Source organism: Ruditapes philippinarum, unplaced genomic scaffold, assembly GCF_026571515.1.
Source record: "Ruditapes philippinarum isolate M1 unplaced genomic scaffold, ASM2657151v2 ctg4721_1_1_1_1, whole genome shotgun sequence".
In the NCBI taxonomy this organism is placed as follows: Eukaryota; Metazoa; Mollusca; class Bivalvia; order Venerida; family Veneridae; genus Ruditapes; species Ruditapes philippinarum.
In genome coordinates, this window is record NW_026856658.1 from 35270 (window position 1) to 59069 (window position 23800).

The 23800-nt window shown below is 29.7% G+C and overlaps 1 protein-coding gene across 2 annotated transcripts; it reads right to left on the reverse strand.

The window, feature by feature from the left end:
- Positions 1-160: 160 nt before the first annotated feature.
- Positions 161-15569, reverse strand: LOC132747236 (general transcription factor IIH subunit 3-like). Of its 2 annotated transcripts, none has more exons than XM_060736566.1 (12): positions 15550-15569; positions 12881-12972; positions 11615-11721; positions 11061-11197; positions 9718-9780; positions 9197-9255; positions 8844-8918; positions 8397-8450; positions 7703-7771; positions 2195-2330; positions 1777-1813; positions 161-666 (listed from the first exon to the last, which is right to left on the reverse strand). In XM_060736566.1, the coding sequence occupies exons 3-12, from the start codon at positions 11689-11691 to the stop codon at positions 594-596; spliced, it is 780 nt and encodes a 259-aa protein (XP_060592549.1). In that variant the 5' UTR covers positions 11692-11721; positions 12881-12972; positions 15550-15569; the 3' UTR covers positions 161-593. The 2 variants fall into 2 exon arrangements, with proteins under 2 accessions (XP_060592549.1, XP_060592548.1); XM_060736565.1 differs by lacking the exon at positions 15550-15569 and adding an exon at positions 15379-15543.
- Between the last annotated feature and the right edge of the window lie 8231 nt (positions 15570-23800).

Here is a 23800-nt window from a genome sequence, read left to right on the forward strand (position 1 = left end):
GATTGAGGGTTTATTTTTTATAACAAGACTGCTAGAATCGAGTTTATTTTTACTGAAAATGTCCTATTCATGCTGAAATATCATTTAGGAAAACAAAATCTTCTATGTCTAATTTTAATAATTTTTCATTGCATATCAAGAATCAAAACAAAATACAAGATCAATATTAAAGATCTTTATTCAGCATTTAACACTAGTATGTAAAAAGCACAGTGCTCTATACTACAGAAATTTTTGTACTGAATAGTTACTCCAAAAGTCGTTGAATCACAAAATTATAACTGCACTGTATAACTATATGGAAGCTTCAGCCGATTTATACACATGTATGTCCCAATAGGCAGTCTCATAATTATGTAATAATTCATTTATAACTTAGCACATAACTTATGTGCTAGATAAGTACTTGACATAAGCCCTAGATTCATTATTCTAAAACACAATTCAGATTTAATTTGAATAAATCAACACGGATTTCTAGCACCATAATATTTGCCTTCCACAATAAATCTATAATTTATGTAATTAATAAAATGCTCAATATCAGTATTGCTATATATGTTACACCTGTATGTCTGGTCATTTAAACATCATCAACTTGATGCCAGGCTCTTCTTTGATTTCTTTCTCATCAATTTGGGTGGTGCGTTTATTTTGAATGTAGTTCTGAAAAGAAAATGGTCATCATGAAAATGTGTTTCTAAAAGTATTAGTAGTAAATGTCACTTGATTCACTTGCCACTCATCTCCATTATGGTTTAATCAGGGCTGTGTTTCGTAACAGAAAGTCCAAAGTGTATCCCAAGTCCTGGGACATAAACCAATTTTAGAAATAACTATTTTATCTTCATGCAGTCAAATACTGTAGACTATATATAAATAAATTCATTCTCCTGAGAAAAGTTTAGAAATACAATGGCAGACCCTTTTATTCCAAATGTGTAAATGCCCATCAGCATTGCTATTTAGAACTTAAGAGTAATAAATTAGGACATTTTCTTTGATGCACAATATTGTCTCAGTTTTGGTCTATAGACTAATTTCAGACTCAGGACTTTCAATGAAACACAGCCTTGAGTCATATAGCTGCTTGGGCATGGAGGTGCAGGCGAAGAAATTAATAAGTCAATCACAAGTTGATATATTCATACCAAAGTACCGTAAAGGTTTCACATTAAAATTCAAAATCTGTGAACAAGAGGACCATGGTGGGCCCAGATCGCTAACCTGATAGCCATTGCCAGAAATGGTCATACATAATTTTAAAGCTATTTTATCACAATAGGCAGGGGTCGTATTTAACCCAAGGGTCATTTTTCATGTAACTTAAGTAAAGCCCACTAGGCATCCCTACATGCTAAATATCTAAGCTCAAAGCATGTTGTTCACACAAAGATAAAAATATGTTTTCCTATGATTAAAAGTCAGCTTGAAGTACAGTCAATCCTGTGAATAAAGGCCATCAAAACGAGAGATCACACATGGCCTTAGATTATAAACATGTGGTATTTATTTGAAGTAAAATTACTCCTGATTTATTTTTAGTAATAAAGGTGTCAAAAAGTGGTCTATTAACAATGTGGTCTTTATTTGGAGGTGGTCTTTAAATACAGGTTTGACAGTAAGTGTAATGGAAAACCAATTCTGCAAATACCATGTTATAGCTTCTTTTTGCATTTAGAATATTCATTAAACATATTATGATAAAATAATACTACAAGGAATGATGATTATAAGTAACATACATGTAAGAAGGGTATGTTAAATTTTACTTACTGACAAGTTGAACAAATTGGGCTGAATGTACAGAAAACTGAAAGAAAAATAGGGAAGTTGATTATACAAATGAATTTGTAAAAGAGAAAATCGTTATTGAACCACTTTATTCTTGCTTTTTCCTTCTCAACTTTAGCATCTTGATGCTTTCGCTTCAAAATTATTTTTAGCTCTGATCATGCTGATGATGAATGAATCTTAACCCAATCTTTTTTTAAGTGAGTAAGCATGTAAGTATTTTAGTATGGTTAACATAGGTACCAAAAACAAATGCACAAGTCAAAAGTTTCCTTAGTAGGCACACACTCTCAAAAAGTAAAAAAAAAAATCCCAACTTTCTCAATTTTCATAAAAATCAGTAGTGTATTATCCGAGAGCGTGTTGCTTTAAAATAAACAAATGTAAATGAGAAAGCTACCTGAGAGACAAACAGAGCACACATATCCTATATCTATAAGGCTTCTATGACAGAAACATGCTGCTCTATAGTCAACTTGAGCTCGTGGTGGGAGGGTTAGACGTTCTCTGGTGGACGGGTCTGGTAGGTACACCCACTGTAAAAGTAAACACATTTATTAATTGTAGATAATATTACAATAATACAAAGGTTATATATTAGAGGAACTCCACTGAGGTTCAAAGACCTAAAACATAAAATCTGAATTTTTTCCGTAGGTCAACTGGAGCACTTAAAAGAGAAGAGTATATGCAATTATTATTATGTTAATAATGATGTACTATTGGAAATTGAAATACAATAAATTATAAATGTATGATTTTAAACAAGGATTAAAATATTTATTTCTTAAATCTATTAATGCAGAAACTGAAGAATGCATTCAAGTAGTTTTATAAATATTTTGGATTTTAATTTTCTTGAAATAAGCTTTCATGAGTTACTCCCCTTCATGAATAACAATATTCCTTCAGTAATCATACATGAGTTACTTCCCTTGTAATGGGCAAATCAATCACATTGTAAGATAACCAACTTGTAACAGATCAATATCTGTATAATATATCAGTACAAGGTTGATATGTATATATTCAATCACTAATCATACATCTATTTATAGACCAAATAGATCAATATTGTTTATATACAACCACCGCCGGACTTCCCATTAAATAAACCACTACCGACTGTTTAAATTTGGCATACAGTTATACACATATCATTTTATGTTGGTAAATAATTAACCCAATTAAAAACAAATTTGCTACAAAATTATCTAGTGTTTATGCAAACAATATGTTAAAAGTAATTTTCTTAATTCAACAATAAAAAGTCTATCTGTTTTGGTTATTTAATTAACATTCAATGATATGAGCCAAACAACTTAAATTGAAACATTAATTTTTTTATGTCAATTAGTAAAAAGTAAACTGCACTTTGTACTTCATTTAGCAATTGTTTAAACCCAATTAGATTATTTCTATCAAACCAAAATCAACATTTTGAATTAAAAGTAATTACCGGTACAATTTAGCAACTTAACTAATACATGAAAACTTTAAAAATTAAACCTTTAATTGTTTAGAATACCTGAAAACATACTATCTACTATTGTATTTCATTTTGTCTATACATCAATCAAGTTGCATTAGTCATGATTGAATGAAAAAATGCCAAGTTTTCATAAACTGAACCAAGTCAACTTTCGACTGGTTCAGGTAAGTTTATTCCAGCACGACTTTGTCCTGGCATGATGTGTCAAGTCTGTGTCAAGTTCTGACAGAAACGGAACACAGTCTAAACAGCTGATAACATGTCGATTTCACTGGGAACATGCCAGAATTCATGTCAGGAGATGTAAAATCAATGCTTTACTTATAACAGGCTTCCACAAGTCTGTACAAATATAAACACATGATGTTTAAATGCCCAGACAGGTATGTAGGGAATTGCGGTACATGTCCAGGCATTTAAATTTTCGATCTGTCCTGGATATTTGTTTACAATGTTCTACTTTATAATATAGGCAATAAGTAAAAGTTTAAAATATTGGTATTATAATAGGTATAGAAGGTTTAAATTGATTGTTTGCTAAACAGGGTATCAATTACAGTTACTGTATTTACCTTAGATGAACTTTAAAATGGGTTTGCAATTTATTTATTTGTGAAGATTTATTGATCAATTGTTGAATACCGTTCTCTGTTTAACTTTTACTGATATAGATACAGATCTTTCAGTTGTGACAAATACTGGACAGTAAATGTTTTAATATCATGCCATGTTATTATGTACAGCATTTTTTATTAGTTTTATCATTTATAGAAAAGAAAAGAGATTGTCATTGCATGGTATTAAAAGTGAATGAGTGTTTGAGTTGGTGACTTTTTGTGTGCATTGATGTGCGAGTGAGAGAGTGAATACTGTTTTAAACGATTAATATTTCAAATGGATGGATGGAATAGCAAGGACCATTATATTATATTTTTTATAAAAAAAACGCAATATAAGAAAATAAGCAAATAAGAAAATAAGCAAATAAATAAAAAAGCAAATAAATAAATAAATATTTTTTATTAACAGATTAAACCTCATGGTATAAAGCTGATTAACAAAAGAAATCATTCTTTCTTAAAAATAATTTTCAAATACAAGCAGATGAGATGAAATCTAAATGTAATATCACAAATAAGAAATAATAAAAGATATTGAAATAAAAATATATCACTTTTGTCCCCTCATTTTACATGGTAGATAACTTAGTAAGACAAGGTACATCCCCTCCAGTCATGACTGTCGCTAATATCATTATTAAGACTAACTTAAAAGCTACCAGAAAATCTATACAATCATTACACAAGTATCTATAGCTTCCTAAAAAAAAGCAAATACTTTATACCTTAGTTAGAAATTTTTACTCTTATGAAACCCTACTGAATTTGAATAAACTATAATGAACTGTCCTTGCATTTAATTTGGAACATTCCATTATAAATTTTAAGGGATTTTTAAACTCTCAATAAACAACATAAAACTCAAAGCAAGTAAAGTCCATTACAAAATGTCCATAGGGTGAAGGTTCATTTAGAATTTCAATACCTAGACTAAGGGCTAGGCAAGCTGCAATACAAAATTGCCTTTACTAGTCTAGCCTTTACTTCTGTGCAATGTAATTTAGGCTCTACAATGAGCGCAACATTATTTTAACAATTCTATTTCATATTCCCTAATATTTACAATGGTCAGATCTAAATTCAATGTAGGACATGTCCACTTTACAATTATTGGACGGTCTGGGTGAAATTAAATAATCAACCTGTGATTAAATACTCCAGATTCAATGAGAAATCAATGTCATATAATCATAACAGTATTTAGTGCTTGCTTCAGACATATGATGGCTTTATTATAACTGTTTAAATTCATTTATACAGAATATATCTCAATTTGATGGTGTAGCAAGATACAATAGGCTTATAGACACACTCTCCAAGTTTCTTGCCAAAGGAAAAAATGGCTTGTCCCAGACAGGGTATGTACCCATGCAGCAAGCATCCTTAAATTACTAGTGGTGGTTTAACTCTTGTTTCTAAATAATTCATACTACAGATCTGTTCTGTTTTGAATTACTAACGTTAAAAGAATTTCATTGTCAAAATAGCATTGCCAGAGTTTCTTTTTATCTGAGGCAATAGATGTAACAATGTAAACAACTGATTTGGCCAAAGACAAGCTTGATATTGTTATCTACAGACTGACAATACAACCAATTTTAACAGCATTTTAACTGATGATATGGATCGTCAATTAGTTCATAATGAAGAGCTTGATTTGACTAATACTGTCTTAGTTGCAGTAGTGGACTTGTGGTAAATGTAAAGTACTATCCACTGCCCCTCAGACAATCGTGCAAACAGCATGGATATAAAGGAAGGTAAATCTCTATCCTGGTAATCTGCAGCACAAGTTTCAAGGAGAAAATGGATATAATACATCACCTTAATGCAGCAAATGGTTAATTTCTATTAAATTCAAATGCAGTTAACCGGTTAAATTCCACTAAGGTGACAAAATACTATTTTGTTAGATTTGTGAAGTAAACAGAAATATAATTTGTCATTTTAATGCAGTAAAGGGTTAACTCCTATTAAACTTAAAAGCATTAAGCTGGTTACTGCACTAAGGTGACAAAATATTATTTGTAGCTAACAGAATTATGAGCACACTATTTAGTCATGTTACAAATAAGCTTATACAGATTAAACCTTCATATCACAATAGTATTAATCTTTACTGCAATGCTAATGTATTTATGGTAGTTAACTCAACAATGATAAGTGGTAATACCTTGCAGAGTTAACTCCCCTAATAATATACAAATACGTTATCATGTATGAGGTGCCCTGCATGCTTAGTGTATTTTTTTTTGTTATTGGTTGATTCAAGTTGCGACAACACCATAGATGTCAGATGGTGTTGTCCAGTTTTTCTGGTGGAGGAAGATCTGAGGTGCCCTTCTGTGCATTATTTCAGGCACAAATGGGCACCTGACTACAACCAACGACGTTCTACAAGCTAGCTGGATAGCTTCAACACAACTCATGGCAGATTCCCTAATGGGATTTCAACCTTCAGCAAGGGAGGGCAAAAGGTTTGAAGTCCATTACCTTAACTGCCTTGCCTAGGACACCCAGTTTAATGCTTAAAATAAGGTGATGATGCAATGTTTTGTGTTACAAACATCCCAGCACTAGACTACCATGCTTAGTTTTAGACTACTAGCAATTAGCTAAAGATACTTCAGCAAACAAGTTTTATAGTACTGCTGGACCAGTTTACTGTTGCAACGTCAGAATAAAAGCGACATATAAAGTTATGGAAGCCAGAACTAACTAGCAATCATTGCAAAATAGTAGATGATGAAGTTTGTGCTTCTCCAAAAAAACTTTAACTACTGGATGTCTCAAAACAGTTCAAACAGAACTTTTGAACAAAGTGATCGGCAAAAATAATCTAATCTAATGTTTGAGCCGGCAGGATAATTGTAATTGCTAAAGATACTAGTAAAATATGCACTCTCAAAGAACACGATTCATCAAAGACAAAAACTGTTAATGTGAAAATCTTTTTAACAACGTAATAATTATCAAGCATATCTATTAAAAGAACAACAGAAAACAACAACATGGAATAGAAATGATTACATAAAGTCTGAAGTAAGCCTCTTTAAGATAGTAAAAGTTCAAATATCTAAGCTGTACATGTAGGACATATAGTTTTAGAGAAGATTTAATTGGTTTTTTTTCTATAAAGGTCTAAAACAAGTGGGCTTGAGTGCCGGGCCATCCGTCACCCTAAAGGCATGATTTATACAGTCAATTCTGGATATTTTGAGAACAAAGGGACTACTACCCATGATTCCATCATATAACTATTTCTCAATTTAACTGTGGCAGACCAATTTCAAAACTTTGACACAGTCTGGCTATTCTTTTAAAAAAAAAAAACTTTCTTTTGAAGATTACATTAAGTCATTTAGTTTCATTGCACAACATATGTTTATCAAATTTTAAATTGAATTATCAACAATTGTGAATCAATCGTGATCAACAATTATTATGAAACAAAATCAAACATTTAGAAACATGGATGTGACAGATTTTTTTTTTTTGTTACATTTGTATTCATTTTTTTATTTCCATTTCAAAATGTTTGCAGTGTATTATTCACAAACACTGTATAGTCAAGAAATTAGCCATTACATTTGTGGCTATCAAAAACATTTAGTAATCTAACGTTCCATCACCATGTCCATTAAAACCAGTAGCACAGACATAACTGAAACTGACCAGTGTTTTCACAAGAAGACAAATCTGACATTATTTTAGTAAAAACTTATTGAAAATGTGCTCATTGTAGACCAATCCACTTTAAGATCTAAAATCAGAAGATGAATAAAGAGAAACATACCAACAGATACTGTAGAAGTCCCTGAGGTTGTGGCACTTTCAAATATACACCTCCAGTTATATCACATGCCTGAAATAAATAATACAAGATCTTAATTACTTAACCAATCAGATTGCAGGAAAAAACTGAGTTGTGTTTATGACTAAACAAACCAACTAATTCGGTAAGATTGGCAAGCTGGTCTCACTAATGTATCTATACAACTTTTGACAGTTAAGTCAGGTGGTTGATTAAATATAATATTTAAGGGACTCCACTGAGGTTTTTAGACATGACAGGACTGAAAATATTTTTTCTGAGATTTGTGTACCAATTCATTTAGGTCTTTAATCGAGTAACTTGTTTGCAAATTTTAAACCTCTTCCCTCAAATGATTTTTCCAGAATAATAGTTTATACTGTGAAAAATTAGCCCAAAATGAAAAGTATTTCGATGCTTTTAACTCAAAGTCAGCTAATAATCGCATATAAGATTGATTTTCAATTTAATGCAGAGTATATTTTCTTTGTTATCCTTCGGAGATTTTTCAATATTAAGAGCTTCACTTGATATGTTTAAGCTTTTCAAATTTTATGTATGTACACCTCTGGAACTCAGTTGAGCTCCTTTAATGATGGTTTATTTATTAAATTGTGGGAACAAGGCAAAAATATTCATCAAATCGGGAGTTTAGGTAACATTTTCAAATATTTACCTGTTGAAGAAGTCCAGAATCATTGTCTAGGATACATGCATCTATAACAATATTCTGAAATGAAAATAAAAATACTGAGAAACCATGGCAACCATATCTAAGCATACTAGTATTACATTCATCTAAAAGAAAAGCTTTTTCTGTAATATAATTACCAAAATAATACATGTACTTACATTGTAAGTCAAGCAATTCTAAAATAGGGTCATGATGGCCAAGCAAATATAACTGAATTAACACCATGTTACAGCTCACTTCTTTTCCAGAAATTTTACAGATTTAGATAAAAAATTTCATTCTAATAGCTCAATGTCTACTCATCAAACAAACATACTGCAAAATACATTAAATTTGAAACCTTGACTAAAATTCAGCCCTAAATGAGTCAGCCAAACAAAATCTTATTTCAGCAATCAAAACTATATATTTTTATTTCTGAGTGCATACCAGTTTTTGTGCAGAGAAAATTGTATTCATGAAGTTCATATATTGAGCTGGATTGTCCTCTGAGGCTTTGACGACCTGAAATTAACAAAACATGATTTGGTACAGACATACATTTTTTAGGGTTGCTTTTAAGCCCATAGTATGGTTAGGTCAGAAGCTTTTTGGTAATCTTCTACAAGCAAATATATATTTCTATGATTTTTGCAAACTTTAAATACTGCAGGATGATGATGCATTTTATCAATATAACATTACAAATTAATAGTTTTTGAAATTGAAATAAGTTCACAATATTTATCTAATGGTGGGCTATTTTAACAAAAGAATGATATCAGAGGAAGAAAGTACATTACCAAAATCCTGGAAGACATCTGTACGTCAAGCTGGGCTTCCTTCTCCATTCTATGTATATCTTCACAAAGTCAAAGAAACGATCATTTCAAAAGAATTCATTAACAATGTTTTAAGAATTCAATAACAATATCATTAATTTAGGAGTTCATTAATAATGTTATGGGAGTTCATTTACAATGTTATACAAATTCATTAACAATGTTATAAAAATTCATTTACAATGTTGTACAAATTCATTAACAATGTTATACAAATTCATTAACAATGATGATTAGAGTGTAACATGTCCTAAAACTATTACTTAAACATTATATAACTCATATCTACCCTTTCTAAAGAAAAAGGAAATGTAGTAATTTCTTAGGCAATATATGCCTTTAAGATATCAGCTCTGTAATATATCAATTTAGTGATATACATGTATCAAGTTAGTGAGATAACAACTTATTGAGATATCAGCTCTGTGAGATATCAAAAAAGTAAATAAAAAAACATAGGCTACATATAAGTGAAAGGATACAGCAAAGCGCCATGGATACAGCCCCAGCAATGAGTGAGTCATTTTCAAACTCTACCTCCATACCTGTAAAATGATAAATAATAATATGTATAGCTGATATACACAAACAAACACAAATTGTAATGGTCAACAGTTCATTTCATCACTGCGCATGCAAAGGATTTCAGCAGTTCAAGAAAATATTTGTAAATATAGTGTTAACGCACGTTTTTCCGTGTTATAACGTCTGCAGAGTCCCGAGGAACGGTTGGTGCCCGAGCCCGGTAGGGCGAGGGCTCCAACAGTTCCAGGGGACTCTGCAGACTTTATAACACGGAAAAACGTGCGTTGACGCTATTATAACATAAAATTTCCAAACAGATTCGTGATGTATAGTTTATACAAAACACAATTACATTAAATTCTTGTGCTTGGACGGTATTTATCCAATTCTAGGTTTTACGTATGCGTTTCATTTTTCCGGTGCCAACAACTTGGAAAATTCTCGGAACCGAACAAATTTCTTAATTGATTTAACAAAGCTTGGCCTTTGGAGATTTATTATCTCAAGAAAAAAAAACGTTACATTACTCTACCCTCTACCCAAGACAAAACATGACCCTCAGAAATTCTTAGAATGATTTCAGATTGACGGTAGAAAAGGATCAGTGACATCAGAATCGGTTTTTTTTTCCAAGCAAACAAGTTTATAAAAAAATCAGGCACTAAGCATTATTCTCTCAAAGAAAAGCATTTATCAACATTAACATAAATAAAAAACATTTTCTCATATTAATTTTGTGTTAGTTAATCGGAGTGTTAAACTGAATGACAGGTAGATTCTACTGTATTTGTTTACATTGACAACTGTCCGTTTCTTAGAAAGGGCGACAACCAAGATTATCACCGATGTCTATACGCCGTTTTTCCGGCATAGTTACTTGAATATGTGACTGAGGCCCTCGAATCAATAAATTTCAATATAACAAGAGCGCATGACTCTTTGGCAAACAGTCCAAATCGTCATTTTTTGTTTGTTTGTTTACTGGGCCCTGTATGTATTGCGCATAGGTGAAACCGGGCTATAACAAGAGCTCGTGACTATGTTAACACATGGTTTTGGTCCCGTTATAACATGGGCAAAAGAGGGAAAAATAGCCGATTTTATGCTATAATAAGGAATTATTATCTATAGAATGCCTTAGGTAATAACATAAACTGTATAAGCAATTAATAGAAGATTCAAAATTAATGTATAACATGATATTTTTATTGCATTGCAGTTTACTCTTCAAAAAGAACGTGTACCATAATAATCAAGATATAATTATAGAGTGCTGGAACACCAAGGATAATGAACTTACTATTGAGTACAAGGTCTTTAATTTCCTCTTTTACGAGGTAGTTCATACGATCAAACAGTTCGTACTTCCCATCATTCAACTCTCCGTCAATCACTGCATCTACGCTATCATTCTTCTTCTTTGGATACAAAAAATGGCTGCAATATCAAAATAATCTTATTTGAATTATATATGAATTATTTAACCTCTTCATCATTTTGCATTCTTGTTATATGGATTTACTATGCTATAAATCTTGTGCAGTCTAATAACTTCATCTTAAATTTGTTCAACTTCTCCCTGTATAGGTTTTACAACTGATACATGTATGTGATAGAAAGAGCAATATTATAATACACAAAAAGAACAATAATACACAAAAAGAGCAATATAATACACAAAAAGAACAATAATACACAAAAAGAGCAATAATACACAAAAAGAGCACTAATACACAAAAAGAGCAATAATTAACAAAGTAATCTGTTTTGTATAGGAAAAAAATGCACATCTACACAAGTGCTGGAAGCTGACTTAAAATTAAAAACAAAAGGTCAGATATTATTTCCACATACCTAGCATTTGAGTGAGCTGCTATAAAAGCTATCTTATTCAAATGGTTCATCATCAAATGAGAGTTGGCAAACACCATCAGTGTGTCCACACATTTTGATAAAGTTAACTGAAACAAGAAATGTCAAAATAACATACATACCAGTCACTCCCTCAACTTTTATTGTGTAATATGAATAAGAATAACTTTCCACAACAATGTAATACCAGGAATAAATTGTTAAAATGTTTTCATGGGGGCTAAGAAGAATAAGCTTTTAAAGCACAACGCCTGGAGTTTCGTGCTAATTTTCATTAAAATTTGGAAAATGTATTTGAATGTTTGATATTGTGAAGTAACCAAAAGGAAGCAATTTATACATTATCAATGGCACTTACAAACCATGTTAAATTACCAAAAAGTGGTAAAAATATGCATTAACAGCCTTTACTGTGTTAGTAACACAGTAGAAATTTAGTTGTTAATACTGAAAAATCAGTCATTAATCACAAATAGTATGTAAATTATTACTTGAATCTTTTAACTTTACTTTTCCTTACATTTTAGTACATTTTTCACGAGTTTGACTTTATTGAAATATTTTGACTCATCTGGAGGCATGTAACTTTAACTGTATAGTGTTCTTTTCTTTCTTTTTCCATGAAATGTATTGGAAGCAAATTTTATGTAAATGTTTCATATCTTTTAATAACCAAGTAGATTCCAGGATAAGTAGGAAGTTACAGATATTTTGTTATATTGCATTATTATTTAAGCAGATAAATCAGCCCGTTAGGACTGTACATTCATATTTGATTAAAATCTATCAATTTGTGAGGGATTAATTAAATGTTCAACTTCCTGTCAGTAAAGATGATTACTTTAAGGGTTCAACAACATGTAAGGTTATACACAGTATTCATCAGAAAAGCCCAATGAATACATCATTGTAGTTGCAGAAATTCTTAATTACATCCCTGTTACACAGAAGTCAAGCTGGAAAATAATTATGAACTAACTTAATATTAAAATGATTTTCCTTTTTAGTTTAGTTTATATGAATTTATTTTTGGAAGCTATAAGCTTATTGAAATACTCACGAATATGTTCGCTGGTAGTAAATAGTACTTAGCAATGATCGTAAAGTTTTTTGCTCAATGAACCAAAGGCCCTTGAACCCGCGTGGCCAGCAATTCTTAGATTACTTGTCTGACAGGTTTACCACTCGGCAACGCCGCCACTATTTTAAAGGACAAATTGAGGACAATGCAAAAAAACAAACAGTAACCTTTTTATCTTCATTTGAATTTCCTCTCCCCCACCAGGCAGGGTTTGTATCCAGCACAATTACTAGCAGATTACTGTTGACATTTGTACTTTCTGAAATAAATGTAATTATAATTTAACATTATGTAATGGAGAAAAAAGGGTTGTATATATAACAACAATTTTTCCCCCCAGTTTTGTGGTGTCCTCCCCATAATAAATGAGGAATATAAAAAATGAGGCATGCTTATTTTTGGCAAAGTGCCAATGACGAATTTCTATTGTCAGATTGGTTCGATTTATACATAATTAATTAAGTTTCAATCGTGAAAAAGCTTACAGTTTACAGACACACTCTTGAATCCATTCCAGTGGATCCAACCAGTACTGAACAATGAGTGTAAAGTTTCTTGCCAAAAGAAACAACAGCTCGTCTCTGGCTGTGATCCTAAGATTACTTGTCTGACACATTAACCACTCAGCTGTTGCCGTATCATGTATATTTGTAATAAAAATCAAATTAAAACAATACACTTGTAAAATTAACACTGAACATTTAAAGCAAAGTTGCATCACATACATGAGACTTTATAAAAATGCAAACTAATTTGCAATGAGCAGTGCAATTTGTCGGACTAGTATAATTAAGATAATATGAAAGAAAGGCAAAACCAATGAACGGATAAGTCAGATAAAAAAATTTCGTTCATTTTCATTTTACAATTTTGTTTTAAGGGTCTCATTTGATATTTCATGCACCACTTCTGCATTAAATCATAACACCTCCACGTTTCTTTAAAGCTGAAAAGTTGTGATTGTTTTGTTTTCGAAATAGCCCTGCAATTATCATTGATTTACAAGTTGAATATGGCGGCGCAGAATAAGAATTGACACTTAAAATTTCACTGGTAGGTATAGAAAGCTATATATTTCAGGGGCGAAGCCAGCTTTTTTCAACTTCAGGGCTTGACATTAACGGTTGTCCGACTGCCCGGGACAACTAAAAGTTTGGTCCGGGCAAGTTATTTTGAAAAGCACATGTCAGACAGGGCAAGTGAAAATGAGAAGCATCATTAACAAAATAAATAGAAAAAACATCTTTTCATTTATAAATATCTGTAAAACAAAAATACACCACAGGGCTCTCGTTAGCATTTTGAGACTGGGGCCAGGGTCCATGCAGAGGGGGAATTTTGCATGATTTTCAAATATTTTTCATTTAAAGGGGATTTTTTATTTTTTCGGTAAGACTTGAAATTGTGCGACATGTTTGAATGCTAAAAACTGTCCGGAACATTTTATCTATATATACATACTAATTTTCGATAGCCGTTCCTGAGAATATGTACTAATTTCTGGTTGCCAGTCATGGAATACATACTAATTTCTGATTGCCGTCCGCGGAATACGTACCTATTTCCGGTTGCCGTTCGCAAAATATATATTTGCTGATCGGCATTTTCTATGCCTGTTAAATATTAATTTCAAGGGATTTCAAGGGGGATTTTTTTTTGGTTTTAGGAGAAAAACACACTTTTTGGGTGGGGGAATGGGGCCCGATATTCGGCCCCAAATTTTATCAAACGAGAGCCCTGCACCATGAATCATTATACACTACTGTCATGTACATTTGTTGATAAAGGAAACAGAAGCAAAAATATGAGCATGCGCTGCGGTAAGGTAATTCCCCGTTCTAATAATAGACTATATTTAATTTTGTGCAAGGTGATTCCCAGGTCATGCTGTCGTTTTAATTTTGATGCATGCATGTAAACATGGTAAAGATATCATTGAAAATATGTAATTAATTGTTTTGATCTTTAAATAAAATTGTTAAATAAAGTTTTTGCATTAAAAAATATTTATTGTTTTAAAATTAAACAAACCAAGGTCGGGGGAAAAGTGTTTTTTTAAAAAAATTTTTAAAGGGAAAAACCAAAAGAAAAAAAATTTAATGAAACCCCAAAAAGAGGCCCTAAAAGGGGTTGGGTAAGAAGTAAATTTAAAAGGAAAACCAAATGTGGACTTTTCCATTCTTAAAAAAGGGAAAACCTAATTTAGACTAAAATTAAATATAATTTTGTGGTTGTCAATCGAAATTTTTAGCTTTTAAAAATTTTACCAATTTTTTGCTAAAAATTTTGCCCCCTGCCAAGCCAAAAAAACCCTATGTTTTTTTTTCATTTCTTTATAAAAAGAAAAAGGGTTTGAATAAAAAAAAGTTAAAACCCGTTTAGTTCAAAATTTTACTTATTTTCTGGTACGGGTAAATGGTACCAAAAACCGTTTGAAAAATTTTTAATTTTGGGCAACCACCAAACCCCCCCGTTTGTAAAGGCCTGAGCGGTCACAGCATTTGACTTCACCGTAAGTTTAGAATGAAAGTAACAATATCTGTTTAAAATCTCTGACAGGAAAGTAGCTAAGTACTTCATGTATTAAATGATAGTTATGTGAAAAACAGAAAAATGCTAATTAGAAGCCGGTAAGGCCATTTGCACGAGGCGAATTCTATCTCACCACTCATCTTGTTCCTAAATCAATTCTCTTTTTCCTTTTAATCTGAAGAAATGGGATCATCGCAATGTCTTAAGTAGCCTTTTCATTGTGAAACAAATTGTAATTTGTCAAGATCTGAATCTCTTTTATTTAATTAAAAATATTCACTATCGTTATTTCAAAAATTGTTACTTTTTCATTGTACTTATTCAAATGGCGCACCGTGAACTGGATAAATCCTGATACTCGAAATACGGATAGGAGAGTGACATCCCGGGATCAGATCCGGAATCATATATATTAAACATACTAAGAGGTGAGTGAATATAATGTTTTTGTTGTGAATTCGTAATATATGGCTATTTAAAGTTACAAATAAGATTTAAAACAATTAGATCTATATCACTTTAATGTTGTTTTTTTTTGTGATCATGCAAAATTTATTATTATTCTTTTTTTTTTAGAAAGAGCCTCCTAGCTTGTTATATATTCAGGCATGATTGCTGGGAAGTATAATGTAGAAGTAAATAGATGTAGGTTTTGTCTGTTTAGATATACTTTGACTACATTGTAAAACTTCTATTTCCCCAGATAGCTGCACACTACCTGCACAAGTAGACATATGATGGAAGAGAAGACCACGTACATGTACGTTTGTACGACAATATATGCGTCATTAGCCTTTGTTATAGGTCTAATACACTAACGTAATTATCGAACTTTCATGTCAAAGTTTAAACATATTTTATTGCAGCACATATATATGTAAAAATGTTATACAAATGATAAGCATATCAGAATTGATTTAAAAAGCAAAAGGGTTCAACAACAAGTTCTAGCAACATTAATTAGATTAAGTCTTTCCCGGAAATAAATATCATAGAAATAATACTTCAGTGGACAACAATGATTACTATTAATACGTATATAAAATTTAAAATATGTTATAAATGTTGTTGAGAGCTGCGACCAATGCATGTTAGTCTTCTTTGTTAATCTTTATCCTCATTTCTTTTGCATTTTGGATAATTAACAGTATTTTTACGAAGACTGCTCAGAACAACACGATCGAAGGACCGGTTGGTTCCGAAAATTATTCGAAGAAAGGTTAGAGGAGGTTTGGATGTACACCAGTATGATTCACATTATGCAAACCTTTGAAATGAATTAGGAACCTACTAGTTTTCCGTGTATAAGAGTCTTAAATATTGCCTAGAAATATTTGTTAATTTTGGATATTCATATTGATCGGAACACTAATATGCACATGATTGCAAGACGCTTTTTCTGAAGATTATGGTCAAATAATGTAGCCTAAAATATGAGACTACTTACTAGCCCCTATAAACAACATTGCGACGTAAAACCAAATGAAAGGGGACAAACAATCGTTAAGCACGACATTATTGTGTTTGTGGTATATTTTGTGCCTTCTACTTGACTTTTATAGTTGAGTGGTTCCAGTACTCCTGCTTGAATACTGAATGATCACTCATAAGATATGTTGGTTACTTTTTACATTTATTTTGTACGGCTTGATTGTGATGTGCAGACTTCAACAAATTTTATCACCTTCCAAAGATGCACTTTTTTTAAGTTTGCCAATTGTTTTCTCGCTTGGGCACCGATTTTAATTACTTGTGGACCATACACCCCTTGGCGAAGGTATCACATTAAATGTTTCATGATAACCGCCGCAATAACACAACCGTTTCTTTCCAATTCATATTAGTATCTAAAATTTTAATGTTGGATTCTGCTTTAGCGGATGCTAGCGTGGCACGTACGGTTTACTTTTACCGTACTGACCATGAACAGACGCAAATAATCTAGCTGAGTCTTCATCAGGTGTAGTTTTGGATGGTTGTCAAGCCGGATGGACAGCTAATGTTCGAGACACACAAGTTCTGCATATCGAGCGGGTACCGCATCGAATCGGGATAACAAAAGTGCTTGGCGAGGAGGAAGCAAAATTATGAACACTATTCACAAATCACAATTATGTATATGTAATAAATCAATAAAGAAAAAGCAAATTGTTCTTTCAAGTAAAAGTTTTGTATGTGACATTTGCTAGACATTTCGTTCAGGCTTATCTTACAATCATTGCCTGATTGTTTTCATCCACACAACCATTACCTATTTGCCATTAAAATCAGACTCTCTTTCACTTCAAAACAAATATTTTTTATTTATTTAACATGTTGATACAGAAGTATCAGGAAATAAAACAACACCTCAAAAACCAAAACAACAACAAACAACAACAACAACAACATCAACAACAACAACAACAATAATAATAATAATAATAATAAAATAATAATAATAATAATAATAATAACAATAATAATAATAAATAAACAATAAATGAATACATGTAAAAAAAATAAATAAAAAAAATAAGACAACAACCAAATAAACCAAAAAGAACAAAAAGGAAATAACAACATAAAAAACTGCTCCAAAAATAAATTTAAAAATCTAGCTTTTTTTGCTTTGGGGTTAAACCTGATTTGTGTTTGGGAAAATGTAGGGCAAATTTACCGGGCCGAAAAAAATTTTGCCAATTAATTTCACCTTGGTTATTTTAAAAAACCAAAAATTATTTCCCTCTTTTCCTTTTGATAATTGTAACGCCAAAATTTTCCCCCGTTTTAAATTTTCCAAAGCCCCTTTTCCATGATTAAGTTCTCCCGTTTTTTTCCCAAAGTTTGAAACTTTTTCTTTTAAATGGGCCAAATTTTTTAAAAAACCTTTTTTAAATTTTCTCTTTTAAATTCTTAAATTTCCTTTCAAAAATTTTAACATGTTTTTTCTTCCCTTCATACCCCTTGCCCCTTGGTTTTTCCCCCTTTTAAAATTGGATTTTTTCCTCAACAAAATTTTTTTTTCAAGTTGTCCAAGCGACCCCATTTTCAAACTTTAACCTTTTATTTTTTTCCAATTTCCTTTTTTTTTTTTTTTATTTTTATTTTTTTTGTTAAAATCAAATGGTTTTTTAAAAACAGTGGCCCATTTTTTTTTAACTTTTTTTTTTTCATCCTTTCTTTTTTTCAAAATTTTAGGTTTTCAAGACCTCCCGTTCTTTTTTCTTTTTATTTTAAAGGGATTCCTTTAAAAAACTTGAATCGAATTAGTAAAAGCTTTTTATTTAAAAGAGCTTGATTGTTTTTCCAATCGGGTTTTTTTCAATATGTTTTTTAAAACACCTCGGCAGGTGTCCCAAACGTCTGTTTATAAGGGGAAAAAAGGCCCCCACAACAATTTAAAAAATATTGAAAACCTGGGAAAAAAAAATCGCAATTTTTAAAACAAAAAAAAAAAAACACTGTTTAAGCGTGGAAAAAAGTTAAAAAAACAAAAACGTTTATATCAAAAATATCAAAAAATACAAAATTTAAAGAAAAACTAAAATTTTTATTTAAATATTAATTTTTATTTGAAAAACTTCATTGAAAAAAATCCCAAGGAAAACCCAAAAAAAAAAAAAATAAAATTTAAATAAAAACGATTTTAAAAAAGTTAGCCAATTTCCTTTTTTGAAAAAATAAAATTTCTTTTTGATAATAAGCTTTATTCTCCTTCCCTTCAAATTTAAAATGCGGGAAAAAAAAAAAATAAAAAAAAATAAAATAAATTAAAGATATCAAAACAAACTTAACCCCCCCAACAATAATTCAAAAAACTACAAACAAATTTCAAATAAAATAAAAATAAAATATAAAACAATAAAAATCCTTTACGTTACTATTCAAAACCATGTTTAGGGGGCGGTAGTGATTTTTTATTTTTGAAAATACCCTAAAAAACCCAAAAAAACCAGTTCAAAAATATATTTAAGATCCAAAAAATTTTAAATGGGGGGATTCATTTTAAATTAAAAAAAACATTAAAGATTATTAAAATCTTTAAATTTGCGGTTCCGTAAAAAAAAGGGGTGGTACACTAAAAAAAAAAGAAATCCTTTTGAACAATTTGGGGAAAAAAAAAAATGCAAAGAAAATTCATTATAAAGGCTTCGCATAAATGTAAATAAATTGTCTGTTATTAAAAAAATTTTTTTATTAAAAAGCTGCAAATTTTTTTTAAATCTCATTTCAAAAAAAATTCATTTTTTTTAGCCTTTTATTTGATTAGTTATTTTTTATTTGTATTTAATGGAAAAAAAAACTAATTTAAATTTAGTTTAACTTCCAAAAATATGGCTTTTGACCCAAATAATTCTGTAGATTTTAATTTAAAAATACTATTTACAAATGTACATGATTGGTTTAAAATTCCAGAAAATTTTAAATTCTTAAATGATAGAAGGAAGTAATTTAAATCAGTTTTTAAAAATTTTCATAAAGGTTACGAAACATTAATTTAAAAAAAGCCCATTTTGAGATGGTATCATTTGTAATTATTTTTTTTGGAAGCTGTTTTTCCTTCATAATTTATTAGGTCTCCCCCAAATTATAATATTTTTTATTTTGCTATTTTCAATACGTCTGTCAAAAATTTTAAATTTGGGATAAGTAAATAAACACAGTTACATACACTTTTTAAACCCGGGTCTATTTATTTTTGATAACTTTTTTTTTAAAAAAAAATCTAGTGGGGGAAAGGAAAACGAAAAACATATTTTTTTGCTGGGTTTATTATTTTTCAATAAGGCCGCGAAACTAGGCCCGCTGGTCGTTTTTGATTGAATCCCGGTCCGGGACTTTTTCTGTTTAAGCTATTTGTTAGGGAAATCGGGGTGGTTTTTTTTTTCCCCCCCCCAAAAAGGGTATTTGGTGGAAATTGTTTCGAAAAGGTTTTTTAACCCAAACCACTTTTAACTATTTTTTTAAAAAAAAAACAAAACAAAAAAGTAATTTAAAAGTTTTATTTTTTAAAATATTTTTGTAAAAAATTTTTTTGTCATTAAAAAAAAATTTTTTAAAACCCCAATGGGGGGAAAGGGGTTTTTTAATAAAAAAATGCCCTTTAAAAAAATAACCTAAAAAAATTTTTTTTTTTAAAAAATTTTTTTTTTTAAATTTAAAAACAATTTTTGAAAACCCAAAAATTTAATTTTGTATTTTTTTAAAAAAAAAATTTCTTTGAAGTTTACCAAAAAAGAAATCCAAAAGGTTGTTGGTTTTTAAGCATTTAAAACATTAAAGGAAAGAAAGAGGTAAATTACTCCCCTTCATTTTTAATAATTTAAAGGAAAAATCCTTATGTAATAAAATTTTTAATTAATTACATCAAAAGGGTATAATGACACCCATTTTCCGAAAGTTTTCAAATAATTGAAAAAAAACTATAAAAAAATTTTTTTCAAATTTTATAATTTTAAAATTTCCCTTGAAAAATTTTTTTATTCATTCTAAGTGAATTTAGATAAACATTTTTTTAAATTTAAAGGTTTTAAACAATTCTTGCACGAAAAAATATAATCTTTTTTTAAAATAAATTTTACAATGTACAACAGATCATGATCTTTTCACTTGCCAAACACCATTTTCAAAGTTTTTGTTTTTTTTTTTATTTTGATCTAAATCAACGTAATTTTTTTTTGTTGTAATTATTTTTTCAAAAAATTATGTTTTTTTAAAAATTTTAAATTTTAAATTACTCTCCTAATTTTTATAGTAAACCCAGAAATATCATAATTTTTGGATGTTGAAAGTGAAAATAAAAAATTAAACAACTATCTCATGTACAAAAAAATAAATTGAAAACCAAAACAAAAAATAAAAATTTTAAATTTTTTCCCAAGAAAAAATTTTATAAACTATCTAAATGACACATTTTAAGTTTTTTTATCAGTATTTTAATCATTTTTTGAAAATATTAAATGTTTAGGGTGCCTTTTAAGGCCCATTCACTTTTGTCAATTAAAAATTTTAACGATTATAAATATTGGGAAGAAGTCAAAACAAAAATTTGCCCCAAATGATACTGATTTTGAAAAATTTGTTGAAAATTTTAAAAAAATGCATCAAAAATTTAAACATATTTTAAATTTTTTATTGTTCATTATCATTATATGAAGCACAAATTTATAATTAAATTTTCAATTTTGAAAAAAAAAATATGAAAAACACTAACTAGTCAAAAAAGTTTAAAGCCACCATGATTAAATTTTAAACCCGCAAAACAAACAATATTAAAATTTAAAGGGTATAAAATAACAAAAAACTTACTTGTATTTTAGATAATTTTTAAATTTTTGGCCCAAAAAAGGCTGTATTTAAATTTCTTCGATGATAAGTTTAGTCATACAATTTCTGAACATCATTCCTGGCGAATATCTAATGATTTCTTGATATAAAAACCCCCTCTTAAAATTTTAAACCCCAATTTAAAAAACGGAAAAAAAGGCAACAAAAACCCCAACAAAAAAGGTAAATGGGCTGGGTGTTTTTTAAATTAAAAAAGCATGACTATAAAAAAGAAATATAAAAAGCATTGGGAAAACAATGTTATTAGGCAAATAAGAAAAAAAATTTAAAACTTTTTAAACAGCTAAACGGGGCAGCGAGGAGCGGCTGAGTTAAAATTTAAACGTTAATATTTTCCTTATTTTTTGTCAATTACTTATTTTTGACCTTTTCCACTATGGGGAGGGATAATTAAAGCTTTTTAAAAAAATTTACCCGGAGGATAATGACGGGGCCCTTTTAAAAAATGGTTTTTTTTAAAATTTAAAAAAAATAAAACAATTTTTTGTTTGCCTACTCATTTTCGTGAAAAGGAGGTGTTAAAATTACCTAGAAAATGGTTTGATTTACAAAATTTTCTTAGTTTACGTTTAAAATTTAAAAAGTGAGCGGGTTGACAGCTTTTTAAAAAAGTTTTTTTTTTCATTGATTTATTTTGTGAACTAATTTTTTAAATCCCAATAAACACCCATTTAAAAAAGATATAAAACTTTATTTTCCCTTTCGTCCAATGTCTAAATTTTTTTTTCAATATTTCGCAACACTGTCCCCAAAAGCGTTTATAGAACCATCTATTTAAAATGCGTTTTTCCCCGTGCATACGAAAGTAGGTCAAAAAATTCCACCCACGTCATTCTTTTAGCTGATTAATTAAAATCATTTATATTGGTAATTTTTACTATAACAAGCACTTTTAAAGTATTTTTTGCGGAATTGAAAACAGAATATTTTTAGGTGTTTTTAGAACAAAAAAAAACAACACCAAGCCCCCCCCAAAAAAACAAAAGTAAAATAAAAAAAATCAAAAAAAAACAAATACAAAAAAACCACCAAACCCCCCAACCCAAAAACAACAAAACCAACAACAACAAAAAAACACAAAACAACAAACAAACAAAAAAAAAAAAAAAAAAAAAAAAAAAAAAAACAAAAAAAAAAAAAAAAAAACCAAAAACAAAAAATAATTTTTTGAAAAAATTTAAAAAAGAATAAACTGAAAAATTGTGAAACGAAACCACTTATGGACCACACGTCAAACTTAAAGCAAATATCAAAAGGCTGTGTTAATTGTCGAGAAATTTACAAAAATTTTTCCCCCGACCCCCCGCCCAAATCACCAAAAATAACCCGGGTTTGCACCTGTGCAAAACCCGGCCAAAAATGTTTCGTGCCATCTTTCCTGATGGCCTTTAAAAAACCCTCAATCCTCTCCCCCCCATAAACACGATTGCGAAGTAAAAAACCCCAAAGAAGGGGACTAGACATCTTCAAAAACGACGTTAAATTTTTTGTGATATATTTGTCCTTCTTTTTCCCACTCTATTTTTATAGTTTTTTTATAGTTGGTTGTTTTGAAATTAATGAATATGAAAGGTTTCTTTTTTAATTCATTTTGTACGGCTTGGCTGTGATGTGTAGGCTCCAACAACTTTTATCCCCTTCGAAAGATGCATTTTAATTTTTATAGTTTGCCCATTGTTTTCTCGTTTGGGCACCCTATTTTAATTACTTGTGAAACCATACACCCCTTGACGAATGTTAAAAATTAATGTTCCCATAAGCCCTAATAACAAAAATCCCGTTCTTTTTTAAAACCCCTTTTTTAAAATATTTATTTTTTAAAAAATTTAAAAAATTTTAAAAAAGTTTGATTTTCCCTTTTAAAATTCAGCCCTGTAAAAAAAGTTAAAAAATAAAAAAATTTTTAAAAAAAAAAAAAAAAAAAAATAATTAAAAGTAAAAAAAGTTTTTTAGTTTTTTTATTTTAATCTTACAGCATAATTACCGAGACAACAAAAAAGGGAAAAATCAAAATTTTTTGCATTTTTTTAAATTCCCTTTTTTTTCAGGGTTTTTTCCGAGAGTTAAAAGGTCAAAAATTTGGTTTAAAAATTTTTTCCAAAGGGGAAAAAAAATCCAATTTAAAAAAAAAGTTTTCTTCGAGGAAAAAGGGGAAGCCCAAAAAAATTAACAAACCAATATTTTTAAAAAGTTTTTTTAAAAGTAAAAAATTCAAAAAAAGGGAA